Source organism: Erinaceus europaeus, chromosome 10, assembly GCF_950295315.1.
Source record: "Erinaceus europaeus chromosome 10, mEriEur2.1, whole genome shotgun sequence".
NCBI classification, from domain to species: Eukaryota; Metazoa; Chordata; class Mammalia; order Eulipotyphla; family Erinaceidae; genus Erinaceus; species Erinaceus europaeus.
In genome coordinates, this window is record NC_080171.1 from 70,104,803 (window position 1) to 70,122,930 (window position 18,128).

Genomic DNA, 18,128 nt, shown 5'->3' on the forward strand with positions numbered 1-18,128 from the left:
TCTTTACCAAGATTCCTGGCTCACCAGGGGTGTCATTCCAAGCCTTTTCCTTTTTCTTCTTCTTCTTTTTCTTCTTCTTCTTTTTTTTTCTTCTTCTTCTTCTCCTTCTCCTCCTTCTCCTTCTTCTTCTGCTGCTGCTTCTGCTTCTTCTTCTTCTTCTTCTTCTTCTTCTTCTTCTTCTTCTTCTTCTTCTTCTTCTTCTTCTTCTTCTTGTTTTAAGTGGCTGGAGCTCTATTTGAGTAACAAAATACCTGACCACTCAGAGCCTAATCCCTGCCTAGGAAAGACTACCTGGAGGGTTTTTTTGGGATACTTCTCACAATTGGCTGTCTTTGCTCAGGCTGCCTGCAGCCAATCTAGCAGTCCAAGCTGCATACTGACTGTTAGGGGGTTTTCTACTCTATTTTATTTCATTACTATTATTATATACATGTGTCCCTTTTCCATAAACCTTCTTCAGGTTGACCAAAATTAACCTTTGGTGTTTTTCCATTGCTAGGTGACTGGGTGTCCTATCCATTGTGAGAGGCACTTGTTTCTCTCTACTCTCCTTTTTTCCCTCCTCCTAGATAATTAAAAAAAAAAAAACTCTTTCCTTTCACTGCTCTTCCATTTTTCTTCTTTCGTTCTTCCTTTTTTTCTTTTCTTTCTTTCTTTTTTATTCTTTTCTTCCTTCCTCATTCTTTTGTTTTCTGAATTCACTGATACTCGCTAGTGAATTATTTGGGGGAAGAAATCTGACTTGGAGTGGACTCTGTGTATTTCTTCTCTACTTCCTTTTCTATCCCTAGAATTTATAGTGGACAGTAGATTTGCATAATTGGCGATTTTTGCTTTCCCTTTTTTCTGTCTCTTTCTTTTTCTTTTGTTTGGTTGCTATTTTTTTCTTTGACTGGAGGTGTTTGGCTAACTGGTGTTGGTTGAAGTGCATCATTCCATGCCTCAGTTACTATTGTTGTAATTTCTGAGGTTGGTGACTGCACTTGTCATAAAGGTCTTTAGTATAGCATAGCTTGTACTCAAAACACAACAACTGAGAACAACAGAACAGAAAAAAAAAAACCACATCAATTTAAAAAATGGTTGAATCAAGAGCAAAGAAAACTGCTACCACAATGAATCAGGACAGGAGCCCAGAAGAAACTCCAAATCAGTCAGAAGTAACCATAGATAAGAAAAGTATGCAAGCAATAATAAACCTAATAATCACAGAAATGAAGACAACTATGGAGGAAAAGGCTATCAGAATTAAGGAAACAACAGAGGAGAACCTCAAAGAAAATACAAGCTGCCTTGAGGCGATTTGAGAAATGAAAGCTGAAATAGCTAAACTAAAAGGCCAACTAGCAGAACAACCTAATACTATAACTGAACTAAAGAAAGAAGCTGAGGGAAGGGAAAGCAGATTAACAGAAGCAGAAAGCAGAATTAGCCAGACAGAGGATGAGCTAGAGAAACTAAGAAAGAGGCAAAAGAGCTAAAAAAGAGATTGAAAGACACTGAAAACAACAACAGAGATATATGGCATGATCTCAAAAGAAGTAACATTCATATAATTGGCCTACCAGAGAAAGATAGAAAGGGGAAGAAAATATTCTAGAGGAGATAATGGGGGAAAACTTCCCAGATCTAAACAACAGAAAGGACATTAGGATTTAAGAGTCCCAGAGAGTCCCAAACAGAATCAACCCAGACCTGAAGACACCAAGACACATCATAGGTACAATGAAAAGAAGCAAGGATAAAAAAAGGACCCTAAAGGCTGCAAGAGAAAAACAAAAGTCACGTACAGGGTAAAACCAGTAAGACCATCAGCAGACTTCTCCACTCAAAATCTAAGAGCTAGAAGAGAACGGCAAGATATCAATCGAGCTCTGAATGAAAAGGGGTTTCAACCAAGGATAATATATCCTGCTAGACTTTTATTCAAATTAGATGGGGGATAAAAACCTTCTTAGACAGTCAACACTTAAAGGAGGCAACCATCACCAAGCCTGCCCTGAAAGAGGTACTAAAAGACCTCTTATAAACAAGAAAATCACTATAATACTTGCCATATACCAGAGAAAATAAAGAATTGTTGAATAATGGCACTACAAAACATTAAATACATAATATCAACAAATGTCAATGGCTTAAACTCACCCATTAAAAGGCACAGAGTGGGAGGATGGATCAGAAAACACAAACCAACCATATGCTGCTTGCAAAAATTCCACCTGACCCAACAAGACAAACACAGACTTAAAGTGAAAGAATGGAAAACTATCCTACAGGCTAATGGACTACAAAAAAGGCAGGAACAGCCATTCTCATCTCTGACACCATAGACTTTAAATAAAGTAACAAAAGATAGGCAAGGCCATTACATAATGATTAGAGGATCAAACAACCAAGAAGATTTAACAATTATTAACATCTATGCAGCCAATGAGGGACCATCTAAATACAACAAACACCTACTGAAAGAACTACAAAAATGCATTAATAGTAATACAATAATAGTGGGAGACTTCAACACCCACTCTCACACATAGACAGATAAATGAAGCAGAGAATCAACAAAGAAACAAGAGAATTAAATGAAGAGATGGACAGACTAGACCTCCTGGACATTTTCAGAGTCCTTCACCCCAAAAAACTAGAATACACATTCTTTTCAAATTCACCCAGCACATCCTCAAAAATAGACCACATGTTAGGCCACAAAGACAGTATCAAGAAATTCAAGAGCATTGAAATCATCCCAAGTATCTTCTCAGACCACAGTGGAGTAAAGCTAATAATCAACAACAAACAGTAAATTACTAAAAGTCACAGAATTTGGAAATTCAACAACATACTGCTTAAGAACAGCTGGGTCATAGAGAAACTCAAGCAAGAAATTCAAATTGTTCCTGGAAACAAATGAAAACGAAGACACAAGTTATCAAAATATTTGGGACACAGCTAAAGCAGTATTGAGAGGGAAACTCACAGCCATACAATCACATATTAGAGAATAATAAAAAGCTCAAATAAATGACCTTACTGCACACCTTAGGGACTTAGAGGAAGAAGAACAAAGAGACCCTAAAGCAACCAGAAGAATAGAAATCACTAAAATTAGAGCAAAAATAAACATCAAAAACAAGAAAGGCATAGAAAAGATCAATGAAGCCAAATGTTGGTTCTTTGAAAAAATTAAACAAGATTGACAAACCCCTATCCAGACTCACTAAAACAAAAGGGAGAAGGTCTAAATAAATAGAATTGTAAACGATAGAGGAGCTATCACAACTGACACAACAGAAATCCAGAAAATCATGCGAGACTTCTACAAAGAACTATATGCCACTGAGCTAGAGAATCTGGAAGAAATGGAAGAATTCCTGGAAACATATACCCTTCCAAAACTGAACCAAAGAGAACTAAAAAACCTAAATGCATCAATCACAGATAGTTATTAAGAATCTTTCCTACAACAAAAGTCCTGGACCAGATGGCTTCACAAACGAATTCTACAAAACTTTCAGGAAATAGTTAATACCTATATTTCTAAAGCTCTTCCACAAGATCAAAGAAACAGGAACACTCCCTTCCACCTCTATGAAGCCAACATCACCCTGATACTAAAAGCTGATAGGGAAACAACAAAGAAAGGAAAACCACAGACCAGTATCTCTGATGAACATAGATGCCAAAATATTAAACAAGATACCAGCCAACTGGATAGAGCACTATATCAAAAAGACTGTTCATCATGACCAAGTGGGATTTATCACAGGAATGCAAGGCTGGTTCAACATATGTAAGTCAATCAATGTCATTCACCACATCAATAAAAGCAAAACCAAACACCACATGATTATCTCAATAGATGCAGAGAAAGCCTTTGACAAAATCCAACACCCACTCATGCTCAAAACACTACAAAAAAATTGGAATAGATAGGAAATTCCTCAAGATATTGGAGTCCATATATAGTAAACCTACAGCCAACAGCATAATCAATGGACATATGCTGAAAGCATTCCCCCTCAGATCGGGAACTAGACAGGGATGTCCACTATCACCATTACTCTTCAACATAGTATTGAAATTTCTTGCCATAGCAATCAGGAAAGAGAAAGAAATCAAAGGAATACAAATAGGAAGGGAAGAAGTCAAGCTCTCACTATTTTCAGATGATATGATAGTATACATAGAAAAACCTAAAGAACTGGAAGTTACTCCGTGTTCATGGGTTGGAAAAATTAACACCATCAAAATGAATATACCACTCAGAGACATATGCAAATTTAATGCTATCCCCATCAACATCCCAACCACATTTTTTAGGAGAATAGAACAAGTGCTACAAATGTTTATGTGGAACCAGAAAAGACCTGGAATTGCCAAAACAATCTTGTGAAGAAAGAACAGAACTGGAGGCATCACTTCCCAGATCTCAAATTGTATTATAGGGCCACTGTAATCAATACTGCTTGGTACTGGAACATAAGTAGACACACTGCCCAGTGGAATAGAATTGAGCCCATAAGGGCCGGGCTAGCATGGGGGTGCCTCTTCCTGTGCACGTAATCTCTGGGTTGGAGAGAACGTGACCGAAACCAGCCTGGGCTGCCACTCACTCAGCGACATGAGAGAGATGACTAGGAACAGACTGGTAGTGGCAAGGCAATTTGATTCTTTATTGAACAGAGAGCCAAGGCTTTTAAAGGGCAGACTCAGAAGTGGCAAGTCAAAAACAGAAATGGCTTGACATGGTTTGGAAAGGGGCGGAGAAAGGCAAAAGGGCTGGGAAAAGTAGGAACTTTCTTAGCAACTGCTGTGAGGGTTTTAACCGGTAGGATTAATAATACTCTGCAGGCAGGGAGGGTATTGAGGGTAGAAAGAAGATTGATCAAAGGAATGGAATGGGTGGGGATCTTTAAGGCCAAACAATGATTATGTAGATAGTAAGTCTGATAAAACCAGAGGATAGATGTCCCCTCAAGTCAAGCCCTGCCAAGCTCAACCATAGCCTCATAATTTCCCGACACAGAAGTAAGCCCCCACACCAATGGGTATCTAATCTTTGACAAAGGGGCACAGACTATTAAATGGGGCAAGCAGAATCTCTTCAACAAATGGTGTTGGAAACAATGGGTTGAAACATGCAGAAGAATGAAACTGAACCACTATATTTCACCAAATACAAAAGTAAATTCCAAGTGGATCAAGGACTTGGATGTTAAACCACAAACTATCAGATACTTAGAGGAAAATATTAGCAGAACTCTTTTCCACATAATTTTTTTTAATTAATTTTTTTATTTAAGAAAGGATAAATTAACAAAACTATAGGGTAGGAGGGGTACAACTCCACACAATTCCCACCACCCAGTCTTCATATCCCATCCCCTCCCCTGATAACTTTCCCATTCTCTATCCCTCTGGGAGCATGGACCCAGGGCTGTTGTGGGTTGCAGAAGGTGGAAAGACTGGCTTCTGTAATTGCTTCCCCACTGAACATGGACATTGACTGATCAGTCCATACTCCCAGTCTGCCTCTCTCGTTCCCTAGTAGGGTGGGTCTCTGGGGAATCTGCATAAATTTTAAAGACACAAATAAATTTTGAATCCAATTACATAGAAGACTAAGGCAAGCATAAACCTATGGGACTACATCAAATTTAAAAGCTTATGCACAGCAAAAGAAACCACTACACAAACCAAGAGACCCCCTCACAGAATGGAAGAAGATCTTTACATGCCATATATCAGACAAGAGGCTAATAACCAAAATATATAAAGAGCTTGCCAAATTCAACCACAAGAAAACAAATAACCCCATCAAAAAATGAGGAAATGACATGGACAGATTATTCACCACAGAAGAGATCCAAAAGGCCGAGAAACACATGAAAAAATGCTCCAAGTCTTTGATTTTCAGAGAAATGCAAATAAAGACAACAATGAGATACCACTTCACTCCTGTGAGAATGTCATACATCAGAAAAGGTAACAGCAGCAAATGCTGGAGAGCTTGTGGGGTCAAGGGAACCCTCCTGCACTGCTGGTGGGAATGTCAATTGGTTCAACCTTTGTGGAGAGCAGTCTGGAGAACTCTCAGAAGGCTAGAAATGGACTTACCCTATGATTCTGCAATTCCTCTCCTGGGGGAATATCCTAAGGTACCCAACACACCCATTCAAAAAGATCTGTGTACACATATGTTCTTATCAGCACAATAGTCAAAACTCAGGTGTCCAACAACAGATGAGTGGCCAAGCAAGTTGTGGTATATATACACAATGGAATACTACTCAGCTATTAAAAATAGCGATTCCACCATTTTCAGCCCATCTTGGATGGAGCTTGAAAAATTCATGTTAAGTGAAATAAGTCAGAAACAGAAGGATGAATATGGGATGATCTCACTCTCAGGCAGAAGTTGAAAAACAGGATTAAAAGAGAAAACACAAGTAGAACCTGAACTGGAATTGGCATGTTGCAGCAAAGTAAAAGACTCGGTTGGTTGAGGTGGAGAATACAGGTCCAAACAGGATGACAGAGGACCTGGTGGGGGTTGTATTGTTATATGCAAAACTGGAAAAATGCTATGCATGTAGAAACTATTGTATTTACTGTCAAATGTAAAACATTAATTCACCAATAAGTAATTTTAAAAAAAAGGAAGGCTGGAATAGTTCAGATGAAGAGTTTGAGGGGGGTCTCCGTAGATAGTAGTCCTATTTTAGTTATATTCCAAAGAGCCTATGACTATACTAGTTTTTTTCTTCTTTTTTTCCTGAGCCTGACATCTGATATGCAAGTGGATGCAAGTTATTGTATGGGTAGATGTGATGGCTGGAAAAAGGAACAGAAAGCTGGATAAGGGAAGAGAGTAGCTCCCAAATATGGGAAAGGTGTATAAATATTGTTGAATGTAAACCCCACTGATTTGATCTTATTTAGGGCTCATATTCAGATCAGGAGCTTATGTGAATTCTGCATTCCTATAGATCTGAGCTCACATTCTATGCTCATGAGGAACGTTCCAAGCTGCCCCAATTTCAGATCCCATCTTCCTCAGGTGGAACATATCATATGTTGTCCAGCCTCCCTTCAAGGGATGAACATCCTGTGTTTTAATAGCTGGATCTCAAATATCTTGAGCACATCTGAGGGTTTCTTTAATCTTATCCTGTAGAAACAGATCATGTTGACCGGCTAAAGACAGTATAGATGATGGAAGAGTAGGACTGAAAAAAAAGTTTTTTGAATGTGTATATAAATATTTTTAATATGGCAGCATCATTTTTTAGGATTAGAGATCTAATTGAGGCAACACTGGCTTATATTACTCATAAGTTTCAGAAGTGTTTTCTCTCATCTCTTCATAAGTGGTTTCATTGTATCTACCATATTAAGTTATGGTGAATATTTTCCATGTGCCTGTTTACATGTCTTCTTTGGAGAAATACCTTTTCATTTATTCTGTCCATTTTCGATGGAATACTTTGCTTTTCTAAATATTGTTAGATTTTTTATGGTTTATGTACTTTGTATATTAGTTACTTTCCTGCTGTATGGTGTGCAGATATTTTCTCTTTCTCAGTAGGTTGTCTGTTTTGCTGATAGATTCTTCACTATGCAGTTTTTCAAATACCATGATCCTAACTGTTTGTTTGCTTCAGTTTCCCTTGCTACTGGAGTTGAGTACACCCTTTATTGTAGCTAACATTGTAGATGTTAGCTTTTGTACTCATCCATGGTTTTATTTTGTTGTTGTTCTTTATTTCTTTATTCTATTTCACAGGAGGGAAAATGAGAGGGAAGGGGGAAGTAGGAAGAGAGAGAGAGATAGTGAGACCTGCAGACCGACTTCACCATTGGTGCAGCTTCCCCCTGCAGGTGGGGGGCAGCAGGGGCTTTAAACCAGGTCCTTAGACATTGTAACATGCGCTTAACCACGTGTGCCACCACCCAGTCCCCCTGATTCAGGTTTTATATAGGTTTTACAATAAATACTTTCACTCATTTTTTTATATTTTATTATTTATTTATTCCCTTTTGTTGCCCTTGTTTTATTGTTGTAGTTATTGTTGTTATTGATGTCATTATTGTTGGATAGGACAGAGAGAAATGGAGAGAGCAGGGGAAGACAGGAAGACCAGCTTCACTGCCTGAGAAGCAACTCCCCTGCAGGTGGGCAGCCGGGGGCTGGAACTGGGATCTGTATGCCAGCCCTTGCACTTTGTGCCACTTGCGCTTAACCCACTGTGCTACCACCCAACTCCCACTTTCACTCATTTTGAATCAATTTTTTTGTGTATGGCATGAGATGGTGGTCTTATTCAATTCTTTTGTATGTGGCTATCCATTTTTCCCAACACTACTTGTCAGAGAAATGGTCCTTTGTCAAATTGTATGCTCCCGGCATCTCTGTCATAAGTTAACTGCCCACATATGTGCGCATTTATATCTGGGCTTGCAATTTTGTTCCATTGATCTATGTGTCTTATTTATTCCAGTTTCATGCTGCTTTGATTACTGTATTTTTGTACTATTGTTTGAAGTGGGGGAGTATAGTGTCAGTCTATTTTCTCAGTTTTTAGAGACAGCATAGGACAGAGACCTTCATCTGTCACATATGAATGATTCTGAAGGATGCTAAAAAGACAGAGAAAGACCACCCCATCACCTTGGGCCCTAGTCAGGGAATCCTGGGATTCCCACAGACATGATGGGCCTAGACCACTAACAGATCCCTCTCACCACTGTTATTGGACCCCTTTGTGGGCCCCTTATACTACCTTGCCCTCAGTGTGAATCAATAATGGTAGGGACTGTTCCATTCTCCAGAAGGAGGCTGGATAACATACTCTGCCACCTGAGGAAGATGGGTCCTGAAATTAATGCAGTCTGAAATGTTCCTAGCTGTGACCACAGAATGCAAGCTCAGACCTACAGGGATGCAGAGGCTACATAGGCTGCTTGCCTAATATGGGCCCCAGATCAAATCAATGGGGTTTATAATTAACAATTATTTATATATTTTCCCCATATTTGGGAGCTACTCTTTTTCCTGGTCCAGCTTTCTAGTCCTTTTTCCAACTATGATACCATCTCTTCAGACAATAACTTGGGTCCACCTGCATATTAGATGTTAGGCTTAGGCAAAAATAAAAGAGTAAAATGAATGAATCAATGAATGAATAAAAAGATCCATCTTGCAAACAGAACTACTTCGTTTTGACCAAAGCAACTTAACTGAGCAGAACTTTATCAAAAGGTCAAGTGATAGCATTTTATAATCACTAGCTTTCAAAAAAAAAGGGGGGTGGGGTTGTTTCACTAGTTTTGAAAGAAAAATGTAATCGAGAAAGAAAGTTGAAGACCTCCTTGAACCTGATATTGAAAAATAGAAAATAAGGTGCTAGCCAGGCAATAGCACATCTACTTGAGTGCACAAGTTATCATATGCAAGGACCCAAGTTCAAGCCCCTGATCCGCATCTGTAGGTGGGATACTTCATGAGCAGTAAAGCAGGTTTGCAGGTGTTTCTTTCACTCCCTCTATTCTCTCCTTCCCTCTAAATTTCTGTTTTTATCAAATAAGAAAAGAAAGGGGCCAGGTGGTAGTGCAGCAGGTTAAGTGCATATGGCGCAAAGCATATGGGCCAGCTCAAGGATCCCAGTTTGAGCCCCTGGCTCCCCACCTACAGGGGAGTTGCTTCACAAGCGGTGAAGCAGGTCTGCAAATGTCTTAATCTTTCTCTCCCCCTCTCTGTATCCCCATCCTCTCTCGATTTCTCTGTCTTATCCAACAACAGCAATAACAACAATAACAATAACAATAAATACAATAATGATAACAACAAGGGCAACAAAAATGGAAAAAATAGCCTCCAAAAGCAGTGGATTTGTAGTGCAGGCACCGAGCCCCAGCGATAACCCTGGAGAAAAAAAGAAAGTAAATAAAGTGTTGCTCCCCCCATACAAAGGAGAAAAAAAACCTACTACATTCAAAAAACATTTGTGGGTATGTGCGTAAGTTGAGGAATAAACTGTAGGACTAGATTAAAAATAATCATGGCGTAGGAGCTACCATTATAGAACAAAGACAAGAATGAAAGGGTGGCTAACCAGATGAATGTGAACAACATCATCCTTTTCATGCAACATAAACTAGCAATTAGAGATATTTTTAAAAGGCTCATAATAAACCATTAAGAGTGACTCAGACTCTGAAAGAAATGAAGGATTGTGTCTAAATTTTGATTGTTTAAGGAATGTTTCAAGTGAAAGTTATAAAATGATACAAAAATGTTTAAGCTCTTTTTTCTTCCTTGTACAAAAGCAGATATTCATTTTGGAAAATCTAAAAGTGACGAAGAAAAAAAAAGAAATTCATAAATCCACCATTCAATAACAGTGACTATCATTTCAGTACATAAGAGAAAAATGTTTTAAAGGAAAAAGAAAAAAATCCATCACTTTCTATTTTTTAAAAAAATTTTAAAAAGTAATATTATATTTTTCCCTTCAACTTGATTATCACTTTAATGAGGACATGTTGATTTACAAGACTGTCCTCACAGGGGTACAGTTGCACATATCACCAACATAGAAATCAACATACTGAATCCTCTTATTAACTTTAATATAACCTTTGCTTAATAAATACATGGCATTAATATTTGCATTGGATGAATTAGTAATTGTTTATTTTCCTTCATATTTCTGGTCAAACAGTATTATTAACCCAATAAAGTGATTTGAAGGGGAAAAAATCAGATGGTTTTATGAACAGGCTTAGAGACGACTTTTGGCAAGATACAACAGCTATTTATGATAAAATCTTTCACTAAAATGGGGATAGAGGAAAACACCTCAACATAGTAGTGGCTATAACTAACAAACTCACAGCTAACATCATACTCAATGTGGAAAAATGAAAGTTTTTGCTCTCAGATCTGCAACCAAATAAAGATACCCACTCTCACCACTACTTATTCAGTATAGGATTAGAAGTCCTAGCCATAGTAATTAGGCAAAAGAATAAAGCAAAAGCTGGAAAAGAAAGGAAACTATCACTATTTACAGATGAACTGATAATTAACATAGAAAAATCCTAAAGACTCCACAGAAAACTATTAGTCTTAATATGTGAAGTGGCAAGATACAATATCAATATATAAAAATCTGTTAAATTCTAATATTTAGCGATACAGCAAGCAAGGAGAGAAAGAAATCAAGAAAGCAATATCATTTATAGTCACATCAAGAAGAACAAGGTACATTTTCCAACTGAGAAAATGAAAGACCTACACAATGAAATACACTGCTAAAAGAGAAAGCACAATAGACTGGGAGAGATAATCCTTTTTTCTTTTAATTTCTTTATTGGAGGATTAGTGGTAATTAACAGTAAATACAATAGTTTGTACATGCATAACATTTCCACACAATTCAACCCCCACTAGGTCCTCCTCTGCCATCATGTTCCAGGACCTGAACCCTCACCCCCACCCCAGAGTCTTTTACTTTGGTGCAATACAACAACTCCAGTCCAAGTCCTGCTTAGCATTTTCCCTTTTGATTTTGTTTTTCACCTTCTGTCCATGACTGAGATCATCCCATACTCATCCTTTTGTTTCTAACTTATCTCTCTCAGTGTGATTCCTTTGGGCTACATCTAAGATGGGGTAAAGAAGGTAAGTTCACCATTTTTAATAGCTGAGTAATATATATATCACAACTTGCTCAGCCACTCATCTGTTGTGGGACACTTGGATTGTGGATGGGTGTGTTTGGTTCCTTAGGATATATCCTCAGGAAAGGAATTGCAGGATCATAGGGTAGGTCCACTTCTAGCCCTCTAAGAGTTCTCCAGACTGCTCTGGGAGAGATAATTTTTGTCCATAGGTTGAAACAACTAACATTACTAAAAATAACTATGCCCAGAAAACACCTAGAATTGCCAAAACCATCTTGAGGAAAAGAAACAGAAATGAAGGCATCCACACTCCCAGATCTCAAACTATATTATAAGGCCATCATCATTAAAACAGCCTGGTATTAGAACAAAAATAGGCACTCAGACCAGTGGAACAGAATTGAAAGCCCAGAACTAAACCCCCACACCTATAGACATCTAATCTTAGATATAGGGGCCCAAAGTATTAAATGGAGGAAGGAGGCTCTCTTCAATAAATGGTGCTGAGAAAACTGGGTTGAAACATGCAGGGAAATGAAATTGAACCACTTTATCTCACCAGAAACAAAACTCAACTCCAGATGAATCAAGGACATGGATGTTAGACCAGAAACTATCAAATATTTAGAGGAAAACAATGGTGGAACACCTTCCCACCTAATCCACAAGGACATCTTTGATGATACAAACCCAATTGCAAGGAAGACTAAAGCAGAAACAAATCAATGGGACTACATCAAATTGAAAAGATTCTGCACAGCCAAAGAAACTATCACACAAACAAGGAGACCCCTCACTGAATGGGAGAAGATCTTCACATGCTATACATCAGACAAGAGACTAATCACCATAATATACAAAGAACTCAGCAAACTTAGCACCAAAAAGCAAATGACCCCATCCAAAAATGGGCAGAGGATATGAACAAAACATTCACTACAGAAGAGATCCAAAAGGCTAACAAACACATGAAAAACTGCTCCAGGTTGCTCATTGTCAGAGAAATGCAAATAAAGACAACATTGAGATACCACCTCACCCCTGTGAGAATGGCATACTTCAAAAACAACAGCAGCAACAAATGCTGGAGAGGCAATAGAGACAAAGGAACACTTCTGCACTGCTGGTAGGAATGTAAATTGGTCCAATCTCTGTGGAAAGCAGTCTGGAGAACTTTCACAAGGCTAGACATAGACCTTCCATATGACCCAGTAATTCCTCTTCTGGCGACATACCCCAAGGACTCCGTAACACCCAACAAAAAAGATATGTGTACAGCTATGTTCATAGCAGCACAATTTGTAATAGCTAAAACCTGGAAGCAACCCAGATGCCCAACAACTGATGAGTGGCTGAGAAAGCTGTGGTATATATACACACAATGAAATAATATGTGCTATTAAGAACAATGAACCTACCTTCTCTGATCCATCTTGGATGGAGCCAGAAGAAATTATGTTAAGTGAGCTAAGTCAGAAAGAAAGATAAGTATGGGATGATCCCACTCATAAACAGAACTTGAGAAAGAAGAACAGAGAGAGGGAAACTCAAAGCAAGATTTGACTAAATTTGGAGTAGGGCACCAAAGTAAAAACCCTGGGTTGAGGGTGAGGGTGGATGTTCAGCTTCCCAGGGTGGCTGGGGGACATAGTCTTTTAGGGGTGGGAATGGTATTCATGTACACTCCTATTAATTCGTAGTCATATAAATCACTATTTAATTAATATGAGAGGGGAAAAATTGAATGTCTCAAACTTTTTAAAGAACAGACTGAGTCTATTAAACACATAGGCTGTCTCTGATATGTTGACTCTCTTAAAAGCTTAGACCAGGGAGAACAAAAGCAACCAGTGGCACAGCTATATACAAATAATGTCAACGGACATAAAATATGGTGATGTTGGGTATGATACAGCAAATCCTAACAAAGGGATTTTTCAAAGTTAACCCAATTGCCAAATAATATGATTATAGCAATAACTATCTATTGTCTTCTTAACCCTAAGACAGCAGGAACTTCCCACTTCCTCTATAGACTCTATATTTCCCCCAGTCCTGGAACCTCTGGGGTGGGGCTCGCTTTCCTGCATGCTTCTCTCAATTCATACCAAATGATACTGCATCTGCCTATCCAACCTAATAAATGCAAGGAGTACCACCTCAGCATGCTTCACTTCAAACTGTGTCCAGAGACGTCAGGCATGGAATGCCAACCCTTCACCCTCATTACTCCGGTGAGACCTTTCCTTTCATAGTATTCTCTATTCCATTCCAGGCAGTTCACTTCCCAACAAAATCCCAAAACCTAGATATAGACCAGGTCCCATGAGATAGAGCATATATTCACATGTATCCATAAATTAGGGCAAAATATATACCTGAAAGCAAAACTACACAATAGTCTTCAGTGAGTCAGTATAAAGTTCCTAATGAAATAGTGTCTACTTAGACTTAGATACCCACCTCAGCTACTTCCTATTACAGTTCTCTCACTCACTCCAATGCTAACCTTAGCAAAGCAAGGACTGCAAAAGTTGAATAAAGGCAAAAGACCAGTATACTCTTTAGTCACTATCAAGCCACTCCATTAGCTGGGGCCCTATTCAGGGAGTCCTGAGATTCCCAAACAGACATGATGGGCCTAGACCTCAAATAAATCCTTCTCTCCTTTGTTACCAGTCATCTCTATCAGGAACAACAAAATAGACTCCTTTGTGTCCCCCCCATAGGACCCTGCCCTTAACTTGGATCAACAACAGTAGAGAATGTTCCATCCTCGGGAGGATGGACAACATACTCTATGCTACACCTGAGGAAGATGGGTCGATATTGCGGCAGCTTGGAATGTTCCTACTCATGACCACATAATGTGAGTTCAGATCTACAGGGAGAGATGCAGAGGTCACATAGGCTCCTAAGCTGAATATGGGCCCCAGATCACATCAAACTGATGGAGTTTACAGTCAGCAATATTTATATACCTTTCCCATATTTGGGAGCTACTCTCTTCCCTGATCCAGCTTTCTATTCCTTTTCCAGCCATGACCATGACATCATCTCCCCAGACAATAACTTGGATCCACCTGCATATGAGATTTCAGGCTGGGGGGGGGAGAAAAAAATTTAGTATAGCCATAGGCCCTTTGTATATAAATCTTTGAAATTATGAGTTTTCCTACCCTATGGTGATTATCATAATCTATCTTTCTACCCTTTCCTCCTATTCTTTCTGTCTTTTTCCTATTACAGGGGGAGTATAATAGCAATGGTCCTTAATATAGGGCTGAGGCAGGAGAGAAAAGTAATTGGAATCATAGTTAAAATTAACCTGAGCCCTTAAAACTCTAAGTGTCGCCATGGAGACTGGAATATGAACTGTCTCCATAGAGATTTGAATGAATCTTCTCAGTTTAAATCATCACTCACTACTGGATGTTGATAGCGACCAGGAAGAGATGAGCAAAATAAATAAATAAATGCACCACACACCAGAGAATTTATGAAGGAAAATCTAGTTGTTTTTGTTTTGTTTTACCCCATTATTTCAACAGGTGGGAAGATATTCCAAGAGAACATTTCACCACAACTTGGAATTTCCTTTTTTCTTTCTTTCTCTTTCTTTCTTTTTGCCTCCAGGGTTATCGATGGGGTCCAGTGCCTGCACTATGAATCCACTGCTCTTAGAGGTCATTTTTCCCATTTTGTTGCCTTCATTGTTACCTTTGTTTTTATTGTTATTGTTGCCATTGCTATTGTTTTTGTTGGATAGGACAGAGAGAAGTTGGGAGATGAGGGAGAGAAAGATAGACATTTGCAGATCTGCTTCACCATTTATGAAGTGACCCTCCTGCAGGTGGGGAGCTGGGGCTTCGAACCCAGATCCCTAGGCCAGTCCTTGCACTTCGTGCCATGTGCACTTAACATGCTGCACTACTACCTGGTCCTCAGAATTTTCAATTGAACAATCTAATGCTATAAATCCATAAATGTTATAGGGAATGAATAAAAAAAGACTTTTTTTTTCAGAAAAATCACCAAATTAAAGTATTAAGTTATGTTCCAAGTGGTATAACTCTTTATTCACTACCCCAGAATCAATCTTGAAAATATATTAATCTCAGTAATGGAGCAAAGACATACTAGGCAACTATTTTGTGTAAATCGCTTTATCATGTCTACTATTCACAGCAGTTCATACATTGTACATATTTCCTCTATAACGTACATCCAGCCTTCCTGCACTTAAGGACACTAGACAGAACTTAACCATTATGTTTCAAGGCCATTCTAACAACAAAATCACCAACAAAAAGTCTCAAGATATAAAAAATAAATAAAATTAAAATGCTGCTAAATACATTCATGTGTTCCTTAGTTACTGATTCTCCACATCCATATCCAGAGTCAGTTTACCCAGGGGCTTTTGTGTCCTAGGTGCTTTTACCACCAACCCCCATCATGTCTGACAAGCTTACAGATAACTTTACTAGGTACAGAGTCCTCCAGGCCGGGTTAGGTATTAAGTATATTTACATCAAGTTTGAAATCATCAGATATCTAGCTGGATTGTGCTGCTATAACATTTTCCTTTAATAGTCTATGGAACTCCTTGAGATCAATGACCATGTTCTGATACATGTATCTAACATTTAATATGCTTACCATGTGCCAGGTTACATGTTAAAAAAAGTGTTACACATACCTTTTTTGCTCTTACAATAATTCTATCAACCCCATTTTATAGCTGCAGAAAATCACATGCCACATTGCATAGCTGTAGGGCTGATATTCAAACATAAAGCCCAAGTATTTAATCATTAGGGTATCCTAAAGACATAATACTTGACTCCTAAGTACTACCACTTACGACTGATTAAGGTATTGTGCTAAAGGTTTGATTCAAATTGTGTCATTGAGCCCATCTGATCCACTTTGGTGTCTCCAACATGTAACAAAGTATGTGATGACATGAGTATCTGTTGGATTGAGTTTCATTCTTCCTGCTCTCTAGCCTTTCTAAAGCCAACCTTGCATGGATAGAAAGTTCTCTACATTTCTAGCAGTGATCAAAATTACTTCTAGTGTTTCACTGTCCTCCTTCAACAAGTTCATCTTCTCATTTATTTTCTCCTATTGTTTTTGCCACTGAAGTCTACACTGTTAGTATGGTGGCTAGCTTTTCAAAACAATAGAAGAGAGAAGCATGATATACTTAAATAAGGTCTCTCTTTAACAACATTTTCTAATGGGGATTTATATTGTGATCTAAATCCTTGTGGAGTAACCCAATCATGGAAGAGCTAAGTGGTTTGCTTGAGGGCTATGAGGTGAGCCCTTTATAAAACTTCAAGAGGATTTTCTATTTTTCAAGGTAACTTTGGATTTCAAATCTATATAACTTCTCATGTTTTTTTTTTTTAAGTAGGAAAAAGTTCAAATTTAGGGAAGAGAAGTAAAAGTAGAGATGTGGGCTTGTGGAGAAGTGAGTCAGCTGGAGAAAATTTCCAAGACAGAAATTACAGGCTTCTCATAAATTCCATTAATGAATAAAATTCAGTAGGGCTTGGTGTTAGGCTTAGAGTCAAAATCACTCATATTTTGTGGGCAAAAGTATAAGCCAGAGCTGAGCAGTCATAGATCATCCCCCTCCTCCAGAGTATTCTGCTTTGATGCAATACACCACACCCAGTCTGTTCCATTTTTGTATTCTCCTTCCTTGTCCCCTATATATTAAATTTCACTTATAAGTGAGATCATTGGGTATTTGTTCTTCTCTTTTTGGCTTATCTCAATTAACATGACCTCTTCTTCCTCCTCCTCCTCCTTTTCCATCTTCTCCTCCTCCTCCTTCTCTCTCTCTCATTAAAATAAAAAGAGAAAAAGAAAAAATGCTTTTCTTAAGATAAATATTTGATTTAAGAAGTGATTCCCAGGTCCCAAGCATCTCCTAGCCATCCTCTGCATGAGTGATCTATGACTTCTGATGGCTGCTGGCTAAAACAGGTAGGGGAAGGGATTCTCTTGGAGGGTGTTCCCTGTCTCATCATGGCTACCACCCTCTCCATCTCTCCCTTGAAGATCTGTTTGCCCTTTATTTTCTCTTTTTCCTTTTCCACATCTGTCTCATTTTCTCCTTTTTTAAAAAATTTATTGAGGGGGTTAATGCTTTATAGTACAGTTATTAATCTATGAGTACAGTTTCACTATGCACCAGGACCCCATAATTCTCTTCCACCCCAACCTCCCCCTCCTCCAGAGTACTTTGCCTTGATGCAATACACCACACCCAGACTGTTTCATTTTTGCATTCTCCTTCCCTGTCCCCTATATATTGTTTCACTTATAAGTGTGATCGTTTGGTATTTTTTCTTCTCTTTTTGGCCTATCTCACTTAACATTACATCTTCTAGTTCCATCCAAAGGAGACAACTTTATCATTT

At 38.4% G+C, this 18,128-nt stretch overlaps 1 protein-coding gene across 4 annotated transcripts in view; it reads right to left on the bottom strand.

The window, feature by feature from the left end:
• The window catches only part of CFAP95 (cilia and flagella associated protein 95), a 147,072-nt gene that overhangs the window by 70,450 nt on the left and 58,494 nt on the right, over positions 1-18,128 (bottom strand). The window contains exon 1 of one of the 4 annotated variants that reach the window (XM_060199734.1): positions 14,670-14,763. The exons of the other annotated variants lie outside the window; for them this stretch is intronic. Within the exon in view, the coding sequence (XP_060055717.1) occupies positions 14,670-14,737 (68 nt within the window). The 5' untranslated portion in view covers positions 14,738-14,763. Of the gene's footprint in view, positions 1-14,669; positions 14,764-18,128 lie in introns of those variants that run through there. 4 annotated transcript variants of the gene reach the window in all.